At 35.5% G+C, this 17856-nt stretch overlaps 1 protein-coding gene across 1 annotated transcript in view; it reads left to right on the top strand.

The window, feature by feature from the left end:
- Nucleotides 1–1666: 1666 nt before the first annotated feature.
- The window catches only part of LOC127878466 (sialidase-like), a 36453-nt gene continuing 20263 nt past the window's right edge, over nucleotides 1667–17856 (top strand). Inside the window, exons 1-2 of the mRNA XM_052424992.1 lie at nucleotides 1667–1720; nucleotides 17662–17728. Of these exons, the coding sequence (XP_052280952.1) occupies nucleotides 1667–1720; nucleotides 17662–17728 (121 nt within the window). The remainder of the gene's footprint in view (nucleotides 1721–17661; nucleotides 17729–17856) is intronic.

Below are 17856 nucleotides of genomic sequence, written 5' to 3'. Positions count from 1 at the left end.
CAGTTTCAGTCCTAAGCCATTTTCCACAAATGTTCTGGATTTATTCTAAAAAAACTGTTTTGGAACAAGTACAGAACGTACGTTTTAGAACACAAATATGGAACAGTTCCAGAACTGTTCCAATTTCTAGAACAAATTTATAATTATCTTTATTGCATTTTCTTTTAAATACAAAATACATGATGCAAATAAATTCATACATGTATTAAACTACAAATACATTTCAGACAACCAGCGAAAATTTTCTAAGTTATTTTCCATTGATTTCCATCCAAGAAAATGTAAAAGTTATTTTCCATAACGATTTCCGTTGAAAAAAATGGCTAAGTCCAACTTTCCATGGTGTTTTCCATACATTCCGTGGAAACGCATGGAATTTTAGTCGAGATTCTGTGGAATTCCATAACAGCTTCAGATGGAAAATTGGCAAGTGGATGGAATTCCATCAAATTCCATGGATTTCCATCCATTTCCGTAGAATTCCATAATATTTTCTATGGAATTCCATAGAAAAGTGCTAATGACTATGGAAGATCTACAGACGGAACATCAGGCTCCACTTTGCCACAAGTTCATCTCGCATCAGGCTCCACTTTGCCACTAGTTCATCTCACATCAGGCTCCACTTTGCCACTAGTTCATCTCACATCAGGCTCCACTTTGCCCCCAGTCCATCTCACATCAGGCTCCACTTTGCCACTAGTTCATCTCACATCAAGCTCCACTTTGCGATCAGTTAATCTTACATCTGGCTCCATTTTTCATCTTGCATCGGGCTCCAATTTTCCCCCAGTCAATCTCACATTAGACTCCACTTTGCTCCCAGTTCATCTCACATCAGGCCCTGGTAATGGGGCCGTGTTCCTTTGAATTGGGAAAATATTCGGCGTTTTGACTAAAATTGGGAAATAAGACCGTGTTCAGGAAGTTTTGCTAAAAACTTCTTAAAAATTGAGAATTCCTGTGTTTTCAGTATTATAATTAAATTACTAAGGTTGAACTTATATGGATGGGAGTTGAACAAAATATTTAGATTGAGATATTTTTTGTTGTTGGAAACCTTTCATTGGGAAAGTTTAGCTCCCATTTGGGAAAAATCTTTACTTTTTTTCAATGGGAATCATAGGGGCTGATTACTGGACCCGATTTTGAATGAAAAAAAACACTGTAACCCGATCATAGAGTACTTTTTTTGTTTCCGAACAAAGCAATATGTCCGAAATAGCTTAATATGAACGCTTATGCAACACTCTATATGTTTATCTCCCTTGAATACTCCCTTTAGTTGACACTTATCAAACACAGTTGTAGATTGATCTCGCCAAAATCTTTAACTTTTTATCATTACTGGGTGAAGAAATCATCGCAATACATTTTATTCTTTTCTATGTTATTTTGATGGCGCAATGTCTAAAGGTAAACAACAAATGTAAAATTAAGGGAGCAATAAAAAAATGCAACATCCAAAGGTAAACAGCAAAGTAAATTAAGGGTAGAAATACAAAAATATGTACAATCTATGAAACAAAAGTTCCAACCTTCATGGAAAACCATTGACCCTGGCTTTGTTTTGATGAGGCTCAAGGAGTGATGACTTCCACAGCATGTCAACAGTTTTTAAAGTGGTAACTTAGAAACACTCAATGATTTAATGATCATCAAAATCATGTTTCCAAGTATTGAGAAGTTTGATCCTGAACCTGCAATTGCTGACTTGCTGGTAGGTGTTTATCAATAAGTAAAAAGAAAACTGCTGTTAAAACCATGCAATGAAAAATATCACATTAACTTTTCAGAATAGTTTAAATGTCAAGAAAAAAATCCTTACAAGAAATTGAAATGTGCATAATACTGAATTTTAGATGCCAAATGCATCTGGGCAAAAGTGGCAGAGTTCTGATAGCAGTAGCATCACAGTTACAAAAGTTGTTTCAGATTCTGAATGCTTAGAAGTTGGGGCTGAAAAATTGCCTTGTTCTTCTTTTAGTACACAGGCCATGCTGAGGTATTATTGTTTGTTAGCCAATGACATTGCATTTCCTTTATTAAGATATTGTGTGGGGACAATTTTAATCACAAGTGCTTTTTCATTATTTTTCAAGACTGCCTTCAAGAGGTTTCCTGACATGTCAGACTTAATGTCATTGACTTAGACACTTAACAATGATGAAATGGAGATGTCTGGAGATCATGTTTTAATTTTATTGTCTGAAATTCACTGTGAATAAAATCAAAATTAATTGATTACTTTGTAAATGTTTTTTATTCTGTTTCTTTAATACAAAAAGGTTGACACAGGATACAGAACAGCATTTTTTTTTGCAATTTGGGGAAAGTAATGGTACCAGCCAAATTTGAAAAATGGCGCCCAAAACCTGAAATTGGGAACTTTTGTGTTGTGAAGTCTTCAGTTTGGGAAATTTGTACATTTTATTTGTTGCTAACAAATCCTTTAAAATTAATAACTGAGGGGGGTGGGGTCTTCAATATGTATTTTTTTTCACCCATTGGGAAAGGGCCATTTTCATACTCCCATTACCATTGGTAATGGGGGCTATATAGGAGTGACTTTGTCTGTCGGTCTGTCTGTCTGTCCCGAAATTTCATTCGATCTTCACCAAACTTGGTAACAAGTTGTATCTAGATGATGTATAGGTCAAGTTTAAATATGGGTCATGCCGTGTCAATAACTAGGTCACAGGGACACTTGGTGTGTTTTAAACCGAAAGTTTGTCCGGACCATAACTATGTCATTTATCGTTAGATTTTAAAATAACTTGGTACATGTGTTCGCCATCATGGAACCGTGTGTCGTGTGGAAAAAGAACGTCAACATCTCAAAGGTCAAGGTCACACTTGGAGTTCAAAGGTCAAATGCATGTCCAGGCCATAACTTTATTATTTATTGTCAGATTTTAAAATCATGTGGACAATTTGTTCACCATCATTGGACGGTATGTCACACAAAAGAATTACGTCGATATCTCCAAGGTCAAGGTCACACTTTGAGTTCAAAGATAAAAAATGGCCATAAATGAGCTTGTCCGGGCAATAACTGTCATTCATTGTGAGATTTTAAAATCATTTGGCACATTTGCTCACCATCATTGGACAGTGTGTTACGCGAAAGAATAACGTTGATATCTCCAAGGTCAAGGTCACACTTTAAGTTCAAAGGTCAAAAATGGCCATAAATGAGCTTGTCCAGGCCATAACTATGTTGTTCATTGTAAGATTTAAAAATCTTTTGGCACATTTGTTCAGCATAATTGGCCGGTGTGTCGCGCGAAAGAATTACGTTGATATCTCCAAGGTCAAGGTCAAACTTTGAGTTCAAAGGTCAAAAATGGCCATAAATGAGCTTGTCTGGGCCAAAACTATGTCATTCATTGTGAGATTTTAAAATCATTTGGCACATTTGTTCACCATTATTGGATGGTGTGTCGCGCGAGAGAATTACGTCGATATCTCCAAGGTCAAGGTCACACTGTGAGTTCAAAGGTCAAAAATGGCCGTAAATGATCTTGTCGGGGCCATAACTGTCATTCATTGTGAGATTTTAAAATTACTTGGTACATTTGTTCACAATCATTGGACAATGTGTCATGTGAAAGAATTGCGTGGATATCTTCAAGGTCAAGGTCGCACTTGGAGTTCAAAAGTGAAAAATGGCCATAAATGAGCTTGTCCGTGCCATAACTATGTCATTCATTGTCAGATTTTAAAATCATTTGGCTAATTTGTTCACCATCATTGTACGGTGTGTTGCACGAAAGAATTACGTCGATATCTCCAAGGTCAAGGTCACACTTTGAGTTCAAAGGTCAAAAATGGCCATAAATGAGCTTGTCCTGGCCATAACTATGTAATTCATTGTCAGATTCAAATTTATAAAGAGTGTGTCTTAAAGCACAGGTCGAGATGTGTGTTGTTTTTTTCAAATCATTGATACAGCTAATCAGTGTGCACAGGCTAATCTTATTTTACATGCATTAAACACCAGAGAAGCAGTATGAAAGGGCCACAAACTCACAAAATGTCTACTTTTCAGTTGTACACTGGTGTGAACACAGCAGAAAACAAAAATGATTATTTTCATAATATATAAGTTTGTATTTAATATTTTCCAATGAAATTTGGCATACATATACTTTAGTATACAAACAATATGTATGTGTAATTTAGTGGTTGAAAGTTATATAGTTATTGACTTACAGAAAAAGTTTTTTGTTGTCTGCTTGAAATTCCAATTTCCCTGTAAATGCTAAGCACCGCCTTCTTGAAAGGTTATGAACTTCTCTCAGCCAGAAGCTAGCAAAGTTACAAGTATTCATGTAAATACAGATTCAATAGTATACCAAATGCTGTCTGCTCAAACATGTGTTTCTATTTATAAACACTCTTATGTTAGCAGCAAATTACTGGCAGATAAACCCAGCCTACTAGTTAATGTTGGTTAATATTTTACCACCGCAAAATCAAGCAAGTGAGATCCGGTTTTTAAGCCCCGTTTTCCCTGAAAGCAGCCAATATGTACAGATTTCAATGATAAACACTAGACTGGCCTATGTTGTCTTGCTACAAGTTGTTAAATACACTCTATGTACTGTACCAGTGAGAACAGGTAGATGAGGTGATTAAAGCAAACGCTTTTAGCATAATCGTCTGCTTAAGTTTACTGGAGTTATCCACAGGGGCAGTCACGGGTTATGGTTCCTGCCGTACCTAAGCCCATACTGATCCATACTGATTTGCAAAATTGCGTCTGCATTATTTGTGAGCTTTGCTCACAAATAAAAATAGTTTCCCCTGAAACCAAAATAATCAAAAGGTTTTATATTTGGGGTGTAACCTACTAATGTGGTCCCATTGCAACAGATTTCATGTCAATAAGTTTTTACAACAGCTTTTTGTAACAAATAGTTTTTTTTGCCTCAAAACTAATTTTTAATTAGTTTTTATGTCCCCCACCACTATAGTAGGGGACATATTGTTTTTGCCCTGTCTGTTGGTTTGTGTGTTTGTGTGTTTGTTTGCGTCAAACTTTAACATTTCATAACAATATACTATTTCAAAACAAATGTGGTAGGGAGGGAAACGGTACAACTTAAATGACCAAGAATTGATTGCAATTCGTTTTTCATTTTCATACTTGTTTTCTGTGTGTTTGCTTTTTAATTTCAATTCCTTTTCTGTCAAATGTATATTGTAACAAGAGATGTGTTTGTCAGAAACACAATGCCCCCTTCTGCGCCGCTTTGAAGCCATATATTTGACCTTTGACCTTGAAGGATGACCTTGACCTTTCACCAAACAAAATTTGTAGCTCCATGAGATACACATGCATGCCAAATATCAAGTTGCTATGTTCAATATTGCAAAAGTTATGACAAATGTTAAAGTTTTCGGACGGACAGACAGACTGACTGACGAACAGAATGATGGACAATTCAAAAACTATATGCCACCCTTCAGTGTGCAGAAACAATATAACCAACCCATGCAAAAAGACGTCTGACCTTGGACATTCTCTATACAAATTGCTGAGATCTGGTATTCCCGAAATTATCTGACCTTGTGTCCGACAAAAGAAACAATTTGTAGAAATGTAATCTGGTTTAAAATGAAAATGAGACTAAGAATATGAAAAAAAGCAGGCCTGGTTTATGTTTATTTACTTTGATAGATTACTTAACTTCAAAATAAAACGACTTTTACAGACCAGTCAAACTTGCAAACTTTGCTGGTGGCGTAACAAACTCCAAGTGTGATTCTAAGAACCAGTCAAATAATGAACATTTTTTGGAGACGTATGCAACACAACAAGTTTTTGATGTACATAGAAAAATCAAAAAAGCTTTCTTCACTTTCAATTAAATGATTTACAAGACGTTTTAATAAATCAGGTGTAAATTTCCTTCTTATTTTATTAAATTTAGAATTGTTAAACATTTTGAATATCATAATGATAACAATAAACTCTATAAAAAGTATTTTTTATTATTACATGTAGTTTAAAGAAGAACAAGGTCCAGTAACATCTGTTGTGGTCCAGTATCTAAAAAATTATCGGACCTAATCATGTCCAGTTAAATTTTCTTACTTGTCATGGGTTTAATATAATTGTTGCCCTGGGTCCTGTACACAGTTTGTTTAAATCATGTCCCTAAAGGTCAAAACTGACACTCTGAAACTTTCATGATTTATATAGTCTTTATTATAAAAATTACTTATTAAAGTTTTACTCTGTTACCATAAACTACTATTTGGTACATAACATTGTATTCCAGGGATAGACACTAACTTTTTATCGCAGGTTGTCTTTTGCTCTAACTGGCAACTATATTCAGTTCTTTTGTCTGTAAGGGCAAAGAATAAGGGGCCCAGAGTCATTCCTTCATTTATGTTATTTATTTTCCCCTACCGGTGAAACCGGAGAGGACATATGGTTTGCACTCCGTGTGTCAGTCTGTCTGTCAGTCTGTCAGTCCGTCTGACACTTTTCTAGATCCTGCGATAACTTTAAGTTCTTCATATTTTTTCATGAAACATGGGTAGATGGCAATATGGAGAGTATGAACGTCATTTCATTTTGTTCCTACGTCAAGAATTCTGGTTGCTATGGCAACAAATAAAATTATTTTATTTATTTTTTACTGACAATGGTGGATTTTCACCGGTAGGGGACAATATTGCTTGGCAATCTCTTGTTTATACTATTTATATGTATTTTATTTTATTTTTCATTAGCCATGTCACAGAGATTGTGGCTTAAACTGAGTCAACAAAATAAAGAGAGGCGAATATTGGGCGAACAAGCCATGTAAGTCTTTTGTTATTTTATCTTTTGGTTGTGGAATAGTGTCCTTGTAGTGTTGTTGTTTGGTTCCCATGCAGGTACGTTTTAGGACCCATTGCCAATTAATGGAATTAAGTATATATATTTTTTCGAGTGGGACCTTAAGATTCCCAATTAAAGGCTTATAGTAGCCACTAGTGGCTCTTAAGGGGCCTTTTCAGATTTAGGCATGTATTGAAGTTTGCCATTAATTGCTTTATATTGATGAATGTAAAAATTGGATCTTAAAGGGGCCTTTTCACGTTTGGGTACATTGACAAAATTGAAAATGCGAAACGTATAAATAACTTGGAGAAATCTGTTGTTGTCATTATATTTTGTGAAACTACACATGTACCAGGATTGATTATATAAAGTATAAAATACATCTGCGTTGTATTCGGAAGAATGGCCGATCGGTCTAAGTGGTAGTCTTTTTACTCCAGGATTCCAGGGGTCAGTGGTTCGAGCCCTGCTGAGGGTTACCTTTTTATGCCCCCTTTCTAAGAAAAGGGGGTATATAGTTTTCACACTGTCCGTCAGTCTGTCTGTCAGTCAGTCTGTCAGTCTGTCACACTTTTCGTGTCCGCTCTCTAATTCAAATAGTTTTCATCTGATCTTTACCAAACTTGGTCAGAAGTTGTATTTAGACAATATCTAGGTCAAGTTCGAATATGGGTCATACCGGGTCAAAAACTAGGTCACGGCGTCACTTAGTGCATTTCAAGGATTTAGCATGGTGTCCGCTCTCTAATTGAAGTAGTTTTCATCTGATCTTTACCTAACTTGGTCAGAAGTTGTAGCAAGACAATATCTATGTCAAGTTCAAATATGGGTCATGCCGGGTCAAAAACTAGGCCACGGGGTCTCTTAGTGCATTTCAAGGATTTAGCATGGTGTCCGCTCTCTAGTTTATGTGGCTTTCTGATTTATTTTGATATCTAAGACATTTTTATGCCCCCAAAGGAGGGCATATAGTGATCGGACTGTCAATCCGTCTGTCTGGCTGTCATGTACATTGTCTGCAAATGTAAACAATGACCAGGGTATCGTTTTACTAAGCTATAAGAACTATACATATTTTGAATTCAGTATAGTTCCTTCAAATTCTTGCTACATTAAAATTTGGTATGTTTGAAATGAAAATCATAATATAATGTTACGTTCTAAGTAAAAATTAATTTATCTCAATCTGAAACAAATGAATTTCAAGTTTAAATCATCAAAAAAATAATTGATATCACTGAAAATGTTCACACACAAAAATGACTGTCCATAGCTTGTGAGACTTTTAAGGCTTAAACAAAATTATTAATATAAATACAGTTGGTATTGTATTGAACAGTTTACTGTGGCATGATATTGGACATGTGAATTATAATTATATGTTTAATACTAGAACCTGTAAATAATAATTTGACTTGAATAGTTCACAAGTTTTTTTTGACTTTACGATTGTCTTTTACTAATAGTAAAGCTACATCTGTATGATACTTATTTATTTATAATTATCACATAGTTTGAATATGTGAATTATGTCTTTAGATAATGGCAGAATGTTTTTTTTAAATAAACTGTGTTAGAGCAGAGCCAGAACTAGCGGCAACTAGTAGCGGCAACCTAGCTGGCAACCTAGCCGCAACTAGTAGCCAGAAAGCTGACATTTGCATACGAAAAATTACCTTGCCGCTACCTAGTGGCAACTAAGCCGCAACATTGCGGCAACTAAGTCGCTTCTAAGTTGCCACAGGGGCTAAATTTGTGTAAGGGAGATAAACAAAATATTGAGATCTAAAAAAAAGAAACCTTCCATTGGGAATTTTTAGCTCCCGTTTGGGAATAAAAAAAAATTCTATTGGGAATGGGTCCCGTATAGATTTTGAATGAAAAACAACACTGATCAACTTTATACGGCATGAAATGAAAATAAAGGTTTAAACAACTACTTATCAGAACTATATCTACTACCTGTTATAATATAATTTTTGGCAGATTTTCAGTAAAACCTATCCATAGTTAAGGTTGGTCACCTTTTAAAATCTTAAAAAATCTCTTTTGCGTTTTTATTTCAGTATTTTGAGAACACCAATAACATACTATCTTTGAGTATAACTTCCAAGAAATAAAAATGTACCTTCACTGGAACAAAAGGGGGCATAATTCTGCTAGGTTATTTGCAAATAGATTATTTCATTATAGTGGTTGTAATGGTGCCATGATAAATATTGCATCCTTGTATGGCATTATTGAGTTTTCTTTCATATTCAGATTTGGCTTGAGAACCATTCCCAATTGAATTTTTTTAATAAAACTATATTTTTTCTATGTTTATGCTCCTGGTAGGGTGGCATATAGCATTTGAACTGTCAGTCCGTTTGTCTGTCTGCCTGTCTTTGTGTCCATCCGAAAACTTTAACATTGGCCATAACTTTTGCAATATTGAAATTGGCAACATGATATATGGCATGCATGTGTATCTCATGAAGCTGCACATTTTGAGTTGTGAAAGGTCAAGGTCATCCTTCAAGGTCAAAAGTAAAAAAAAAATCCAAGGGGAGTAATAAGCTTTGAAAGGGAGATAATTTCTAAACCTGCCAAATGATATATTTAAATTTTATTTCTAAGCGGCGCAATAGGGGGCATTGTGTTTCTGACAAACACATCTCTTGTTTTTAGCTCATCTATTTTTTCAAAAAAAATTATGAGCTATTGTCATCACCTTGGCGTCGGCGTCGGCGTCCGGTTAAGTTTTGCGTTTAGGTCCACTTTTCTCATAAAGAATCAATGCTATTGCATTCAAACTTGGTACACTTACTAACTATCATGAGGGGACTGGGCAGGCAAAGTTAGATAACTCTGGCTTGCATTTTGACAGAATAATGTGCCCTTTTTATAGTTAGAAAATTGAAAATTTGGTTAAGTTTTGTGTTTAGGTCTACTTTTTTTTCTAAGTATCAAAGCTATTGCTTTCATACTTGCAACACTAACTATCGTAAGGGGACTGTGCAGGCAAAGTTATGTAACTCTGACTGGCATTTTGACGGAATTATGGGCCCTTTATACTTTTTCGGATACTGCATTTTTCGCAGATTTAATTTATATTTGATGTCCGTAATAAACAAACATAGAATGACGAATACACATGCGATGATACTGATGGTCTGATTTATAATATTCACCAAAAATTGCAACCAGAAACACTATAAAATAGTAAAGATAGTGAAGGCTCGAGGAGGGGGCACTGCCCTTTATCTCCAATGGGGTCTGTCCTGACTTCTCCCAAATTTCCTATCAAGAGAGAAGTGACTTCTCCCAAAAATTTGACTCTAGGCCGACCCCTGTAATATGGAATTGTAGGTTCATATATGTTTATGACTGTCAAGGATTGCAAGCATTAGTCAGTACTTGATAGAATACAACGGTCAGGTCTATACCTAAATAACCCTCAGGGAAAATTGTGAGGAATTGTGCATCTGCTTTGAAGTGTATATATCATGAGAATTGTTAATAATTATGCCCCCCTTCCAAGAAGAGGGGGTATATTGTTTTGCTGGATGTCTGTTGGTTGGTCGGTCTGTAGGTATACCAGTTCATTGGCCTTGGACAGTATATGACCCCTATCGGAATTGGGGTCACTATTACAATAGATCATAGCCAGAATTAGTAGAGGCAACATAGCCAGAACAAGTTGCCAGAGCAGAGTTAGAACTAGTAGCAACATATAGCCGCAACTAGTAGCATAGCCAGACCTAGTTGCAGCAACATAGCCAGAACTAGAAGCAGCAACCTAGTCGCAACTAGTAGCCAGAAAGCTCATTTGCATACGAAAAACCACCTTGCCGCTGCGTAGCGGCAACTAGTAGTGACAACTTAGCCGCTACTAGTTTCCAAGGGGCCTAAATTTTCGAATGGGGTATCAAACATTATTATTTACATTAAACATTTAACAGTTCAGCGTTATTTGTTTCTACCTATTGAATGGATTTTTCAAAGCTGTAGAGATCCCTTTTACCCCAATACCCAAGAATAAATCCGTTTTTGTGGTGTTATGGATATGGGTCCGTCACTGTGGGAGCGTTCTTTAGATTTCCCCCAAAGACACCAAAGTACTGATTTTAGGCCCAGGATAAGGACTTGAGAGTGTTTAAAATAAGTAGTAAGTACTTTAAATGCAATCAAGCTAAAATAAATAGGTTTAAACTGAACTAAACCGAAGTTTATTAAATTCTTATTTGCACTCCTAATGTGCATCACATTTTGGTGTATGATGGTGTTTAACAGTTACATGGATGATTGGTTAACACTAAAGTGTGGTGCAACACTGAGTAAAGTGAGCACTATATATAATTATGTATTATGCACTATTAAGACAATGTGCTTTTTTTCTTTTGAAGCACTGTCCGTGCCTTGTTGGAGGTGAGTTGGAGTGTGGAGCAGTAAGTATCAACATTCTATTTAGGCTTGTATTCACACAGCTTGTTAGTAGAACTGTCGAAATTTTGTATTTTCATCAAGTGTTTAAAGATACTGGTAATTTCTTGTTGAATTAAATGTAATTATTATTAAGAATATCTAATACTTTTGTAAGCAAACAGGATTATTCTTCTGAATCTTGAACAATTTTAACTTTTTAACAATATTCAATTTGTAGATTTCCTTTAAAATCTGTGTGATTACCAGCTCTTCTGCACTGCACTGAAAATGATTGATATAATTGTTGTATACCATAACTCCAATATAACGGGATATGTAATGATGCCTAATCGAATCCAACAGGTTCGGATTGAATCCAATTGTTTCTCCATTAACCTTCCATTTTTCTCTTGAGCACTTTCTTGAGATTCAAATAATGCAGAGCCTATGGAGTTGATTGAATAATTGCTCAATTATAATGGGTTAGAGAATATTTTACCACTACTGAGGCATTTGACAATTTAAGTGGGATAATTTATTGTTGGATGCAAATAAAGGTGTGAAAAATATCAGAAGTTATCAGTGTTACATGTTATAATGTTGTAACTATTTATGTGCTATTGATCTTTTGAATTATTGACAGGTCTGACAAGTATATTGAGGGATGTTTCATTTCAATGTTTAAATTTTGTAGACAATATGATTTAAAATTGTGACTGCTAAAATGCATGTCTGTCAGGTTCATATGGACTAATGTAGCAAAATAACTTTCCTCTGAAATCACGCTGCCCAAAGATTTAATATTTGGTATTTACAGTTACTTTTGGTCCTTCCTAAAATCATGACACTTAAGTACAAACTGGCCGCTTAGTGTTTCACATTTACATTGTTTGGTAAACGTTTAAACCAAAACATTTAAGGGCTGATTTTGGGCCTACATTTGACCCCATTCCTCTTCATAAAAGATATGCATTTTTCCTTCAATCACAACTTTAAATTGGCCTATAAATGTTAGCTGAAAAAACACAATAATTTGACTAAAGTTTGAGGTAATTTCTATTTTATCAGACAGAGTTTGAGGGTAATATAATTTAGCATTTGTAGCAAAGTATTTGGTGTATGTTTTATAGCAAAGTGAAATTATATTAGGCATGTAATCATTCTTATACAAAAATTATAATACACCTTTTGTCTTTAAATTTCCAATTTGAAGGACCCTGCCACCTTTCCACCAAAAGTTAAAAAAAAGCTGGAAAAATATTTTTACATTTTTTGAAGGCTGCTGTCAAATAGTGAACATTGTTTTATTCAATTGTTTGATGTGTTATACTATTTTGATAACAACAAGGGCATAAAACATAAAACAGTTTTTTGAGTCATAGATTTTATCTTAACCCTTACAGTGCGGGAACCGAGTTGTGAAGGCCTTTGCAAACAGTTTGGATCCAGATGAGACGCCACAGAACGTGGCGTCTCATCTGGATCCAAACTGTTTGCTATTCTGATAGTATTCTTTGAAAAAAAAAGAAGAAAATGCTAATTTTAGAAATTCTGCAGACGACATTTTAGCAGACGACAAATTTCCCAGCATGCAAAGGGTTAAATTAACTTTAAGTGTTTGTGCTCTTCCTGCCTATACCTTTTGATTGTTTAAGGCTAAATATACACCGTATATTTTTCTTGGGCTATTAAGTTTTCAGTCAATGAATATTGCTTCTTTTCATCATTGATCAAACATGAACATAGCAGCTTACTGAAGAGGAGTCATGAAATAATTGTTTTCAGATTTCCTGTCTTTTTACTTGTCTGGACCTAAAATATGATTGTCAGTGACAGTCAAACTACCATGATTGTCCAGATATGAAAAAAGCTATGCTCAATCAGTCTTGATCTTTTTTCTCATTGTTAATGTTATTATGACCTGAGCTTTACAGTGTACTCATTTTCAGACTGCTATCTAACCTTTCTTTCAAATATTTTCTTTATGTTCTCAGACTTGTATCAAGTTACTACATCATATGTTATAGGTTGACAACTCCCTGTATATTCAGACTGTTCTCTTTGTTGTATTCCTGATATTCAGACTACACGTAGAAACTGTTCTAACGCAACACGAACTTGGTGACTTCTTAAATGCAGCACTCCAAAGTTAATATATCAGTTATGAGTAAAGATTTTAATTCTAAATTGTATATCTGATCATTTGACTTTATTTTGTGCATGCTCAGAAAATAATTCACCCATGACAAGCGTACACTTTAGCACATGGTGTAGATAGCCTTGCCAACATGCCTGCAATGGCGCGGTTGCGCCTATTGAATATTCATACAAGACATGTTGTTTTTATGCCCCCAGTAGGGTGGCATATAGCAGTTGAACTGTCCGTCAGTCAGTATGTCAGTATGTCAGTCTGTCCGTCCGTCCGAAAACTTTAATGGTCATAACCTTTTAAATATTGAACATAGCAACTTGATATTTGCATGCATGTGCATCTCATGGAGCTGCACATTTTTAGTGGTGAAAGGTGAAGGTCAAGGTCATCCTTCAAGGTCAAATGTCAAATATATGGCGTCTGTCCGTCTGTCCGAAAACTTTAACATTGGCCATAACTTTTGCAATATTGAAGGTAGCAACTTGATATTTGGCATTCATGTGTATCTCATGGAGCTGAACATATTGAGTCGTAAAAAGTGAAAGTAAAGGTCATCCTTCAAGGTTAAATGTCAAATATATGGCGTCTGTCTGTCCGTCCAAAAACTTAAACGTTGGCCATAACTTTTTCAATATTGAAGATAGTAACTTGATATTTGGCATGCACGTGCACCTCACGGAGCTGCACATTTTGAGTGGTGAAAGGTCAAGGTCATCCTTCAAGGTTAAATGTCAAATATATGGCGTCTGTCCATCCGTCCGAAAACTTTAACATTGGCAATAACTTTTTCAATATTGAAGATAGCAACTTGATATTTGACATGCATGTGTATCTCATAGAGCTGAACATTTTGAGTGGTGAAAGGTAAAGGTCAAGGTCATCCTTCAAGGTCAAATGTCAAATATATGGCGTCTGTCTGTCAGAAAACTTTAACATTGGCAATTTTTTTTTCAATATTGAAGATAGCAACTTGATATTTGGCATGCATGTGCATCTCATGGAGCTGCACATTTTGAGTGGTGAAAGGTGAAGGTCAAGGTCATCCTTCAAGGTTAAATGTCAGATATATGGCGTCTGTCCTTCCGTCCGAAAACTTTAACATTGGCCATAACTTTTTAAATATTGAAGATAGCAACTTGATATTTGGAATGCATGTGTATCTCATGGAGCTGAACATTTGGAGTGGTGAAAGGTGAAGGTCAAGGTCAGTCTTCAATGTCAAATCTCCAGTATATGGTGTCTGTCTGTCCGAAAACTTTAACATTGGCCAAAATTGTTTCAATATTGAAGATAGCAACTTGATATTTGGCATGCATGTGCATCTTATGGAGCTGCACATTTTAAGTGGTGAAAGGTGAAGGTCAAGGTCATCCTTCAAGGTCAAGGTCAAAGGTCAAATTTTGCAATATTGAAGATAGCAACTTGATATTTGGCATGCATGTGTATCTCGTGGAGCTGCACATTTTGAGTGGTGAAAGGTTATATTGAAGATAGCAACTCGATATTTGGCATGCATGCATATCTCATGGAGCTGCACAATTTGAAAGGTAAAATGTCAAGGTCAAGGTCATCATTCAAGGTCAAAGGTCAAATATATGGCTTCAAAGAGGCGCAGTAGGGGTATTTTGTTTCACGAACACAGCTCTTGTTTTAATTAACTTTGTTATCTTGGTGTCCATTTAGAATGATACAATGGAAATAATATTTTATATATCGCGTTTCACAATTTCCACATGCAAAAAGATGAAACCATACTTACCCCACATACTAAAGTGTGCGATTGCCATGAATGAATGATTTTTATCTTGAGTTTGCACAGAATGTAGTTAACTGATCACATGTTGACTTTTAATAAAAATATTTACTCATTACTGAGGGATTTAAGATGAGAAGTGTTGGGTTTGAAAAGTCTCCAAGTATACTCACTTTATTATACCCCCATTACCATTGCTAATGGGGGCTATATTGGAGCCACTTTGTCTGTCTGTCTGTTGGTCTGTCTTGAAAATTTGACCCGATCTTCACCAAACTTGGTCAGAAGTTGTATCTAGATGATGTCTAGGTCAAGTTGGAATATTTGGGTCATGCTGGGTCAAAAACTAGGTCATGGGGTCACTTAGTGCGTTTTAAACCCAAAGTTTGTCCGGACCATAACAATGTTATTTATCGTTAGATTTTAAAATGACTTGGTACATTTGTTCACCATCATGGGACGGTGTGTCATGCGAAAGGAGAACGTCAATATTTCCAAGGTCAAGGTCACACTTGGAGTTCAAACGTCAAAATCCTTGTCTGGACCATAACTTTGTCATTTATTGTTAGATTTTAAAATGACTTTGTACATTTGTTCACCATCCTAGGATAGTGTGCCATGCAAAAGAAGCACGTCGGTATCTCCAAGGTCAAGGTCACACTTGGAGTTCAAAGGTCAAAATTCCCATAAATGAGCTTGTATTGAAATGGGCAACGTCAAGGTCACACTGTGAGTTCAAAGGTCAAAAATGGCCATAAATGATCTTGTTCGGGCCGTAACTATGTCATTCATTGTGAAATTTTAAAATTACTCGGTACATTTGTTCACTATCATTGGACAATGTGTCATGCGAAAGAAATACGTAGATATCTCCAAGGCCAAGGTCACACTTTGAGTTCAAAGGTCAAAATTGGCCATAAATGATCTTGTCCGGGCCATAACTATGTGGTTCATTGTGAGATTTTAAAATTACTCGGTACATTTGTTCACAATCATTGGACAGTGTGTCATGCGAAAGAATTACGTCGATATCTCCAAGGTCAAGGTCACACTTTGAGATCAAAGGTCAAAAATGGCCATAATTAATGAGCTTGTCCGGGCCATGACTACATGTATGTCATTTATTGTGAGATTTTAAAATGACTGTACATTAATTGTACACTAATTTTGTTCACAGTCATTGGAGGAAGTGTCATGTGAAAGAATTCAAGAGTTTAAAGGTCAAAATGGCCATAAATGATAATGGCATAATAATTCTTAAAAATTGCCATAAATTTGCTTCTCTTGTTTTGTGAAGACAGCATGCAAAATAGTCTGTGTCAATGCAGCATGTAGGGGTATATGTCACGTCTGTGACAAAGCTCTACTTTCAGACTGTTTTCAGTGACTCAGTGTATTATTCAACATATTTTCAGATTATGGTTTTGATTTACTTCTTCTTATTTCAGGATATTTGTACAGGCAGGAAGGCTGCTCAGCCATGAGGTTGCGGTGGCACTTTTAAAAGTAAGATATTTTTATTTTGAAAAATCACAAAATTAACATTTAGTAAGTTATTCAAAGTAGATATGAGAATTTATAAGCTTCCTTACAATAGGGGTGAGCATTCCACTGCATAGTTTGCATTGGAACTTGGTTTAAGGTTTCAATCTGTTATGTCCTGTTTGAAGCTTAGCCTGTCCGAGCTTGAAAGGTATTGTGACTGTACAAACCAAGAAAAAAAAAGTTATTGAAGATGTTAGTGTGCTAGAAAGTAAGCAAAAGGCACTATTTCTCAGGTTGATCAACTAAGCATGATGTGTTTTTAACCAGGTTTTCAGAAGAAAAAAATGGTTAATAGATTGGTGAATGTCGGCGGGCGGGCGGAACAATTCTTGTCTGGGCCATAACTATGTCGTTCATTGTGAGAGTTTAATATCATTTGGAACATTTGTTCACCATCATTTGACGGTGTGTCATGCGAAAGAATTACGTTGATATCTGCAACGTCAAGGTCACATTTTAAGTTCAAAGGTCAAATATGGCCATAAATGATCTTGTCTGGGCCTTAACTATGTTACTCATTGTGAGATTTTAAAATTACTCAGTACATTTGTTCACAATCATTGGACAGTGTGTCATGCGGAAGAATAACGTCGATATCTCCAAAGTCAAGGTCACACTTTGAGTTCAAAAGTCAAAAATAGATTGAATTGACACAAAGGGGTAACTAGGAAAAATCAGTAACAATGCACATTTTGAATTGTCTCCCTTTATCATACTTTTTTTTCGAATTGAAAACCTGGTTTTGTGACAATTTCTTCCCTTGTATTTCTTAACTTTAAATTGCTAAAAACCGTATTTTTAAGTTTTATCAACTAAGTATTTTTAAGTTTTATCAACTAAGTTTGATTGTTCTATGTTTGTCCCTTGTATTTCTTAATTTTATTGCTAAAAACAGTATTTTTAAGGTTTATCAACTAAACTTGATTGTTCTATGTTTTACTTTACATGATCTTATTTTAGGTGGTGAAGACCATGGGCAAGATGATCCAAGATGAATGTGATCTGAAAGGGATTGCCCTCCCTGAGGGTAATATATTATGTTCAAAGCTTTTAATAGACGCTTTTCACAATAGGCATAAATTAATAAGAGAGCGAAGTCACGTGATTCGCAGAATTCCAGAACGAGGCTGAATGTGTATCCATTTCTAATAGTGC

Source organism: Dreissena polymorpha, chromosome 4, assembly GCF_020536995.1.
Source record: "Dreissena polymorpha isolate Duluth1 chromosome 4, UMN_Dpol_1.0, whole genome shotgun sequence".
NCBI lineage: Eukaryota > Metazoa > Mollusca > Bivalvia > Myida > Dreissenidae > Dreissena > Dreissena polymorpha.
This window is presented reverse-complemented; position numbering and strand designations above follow the sequence as displayed.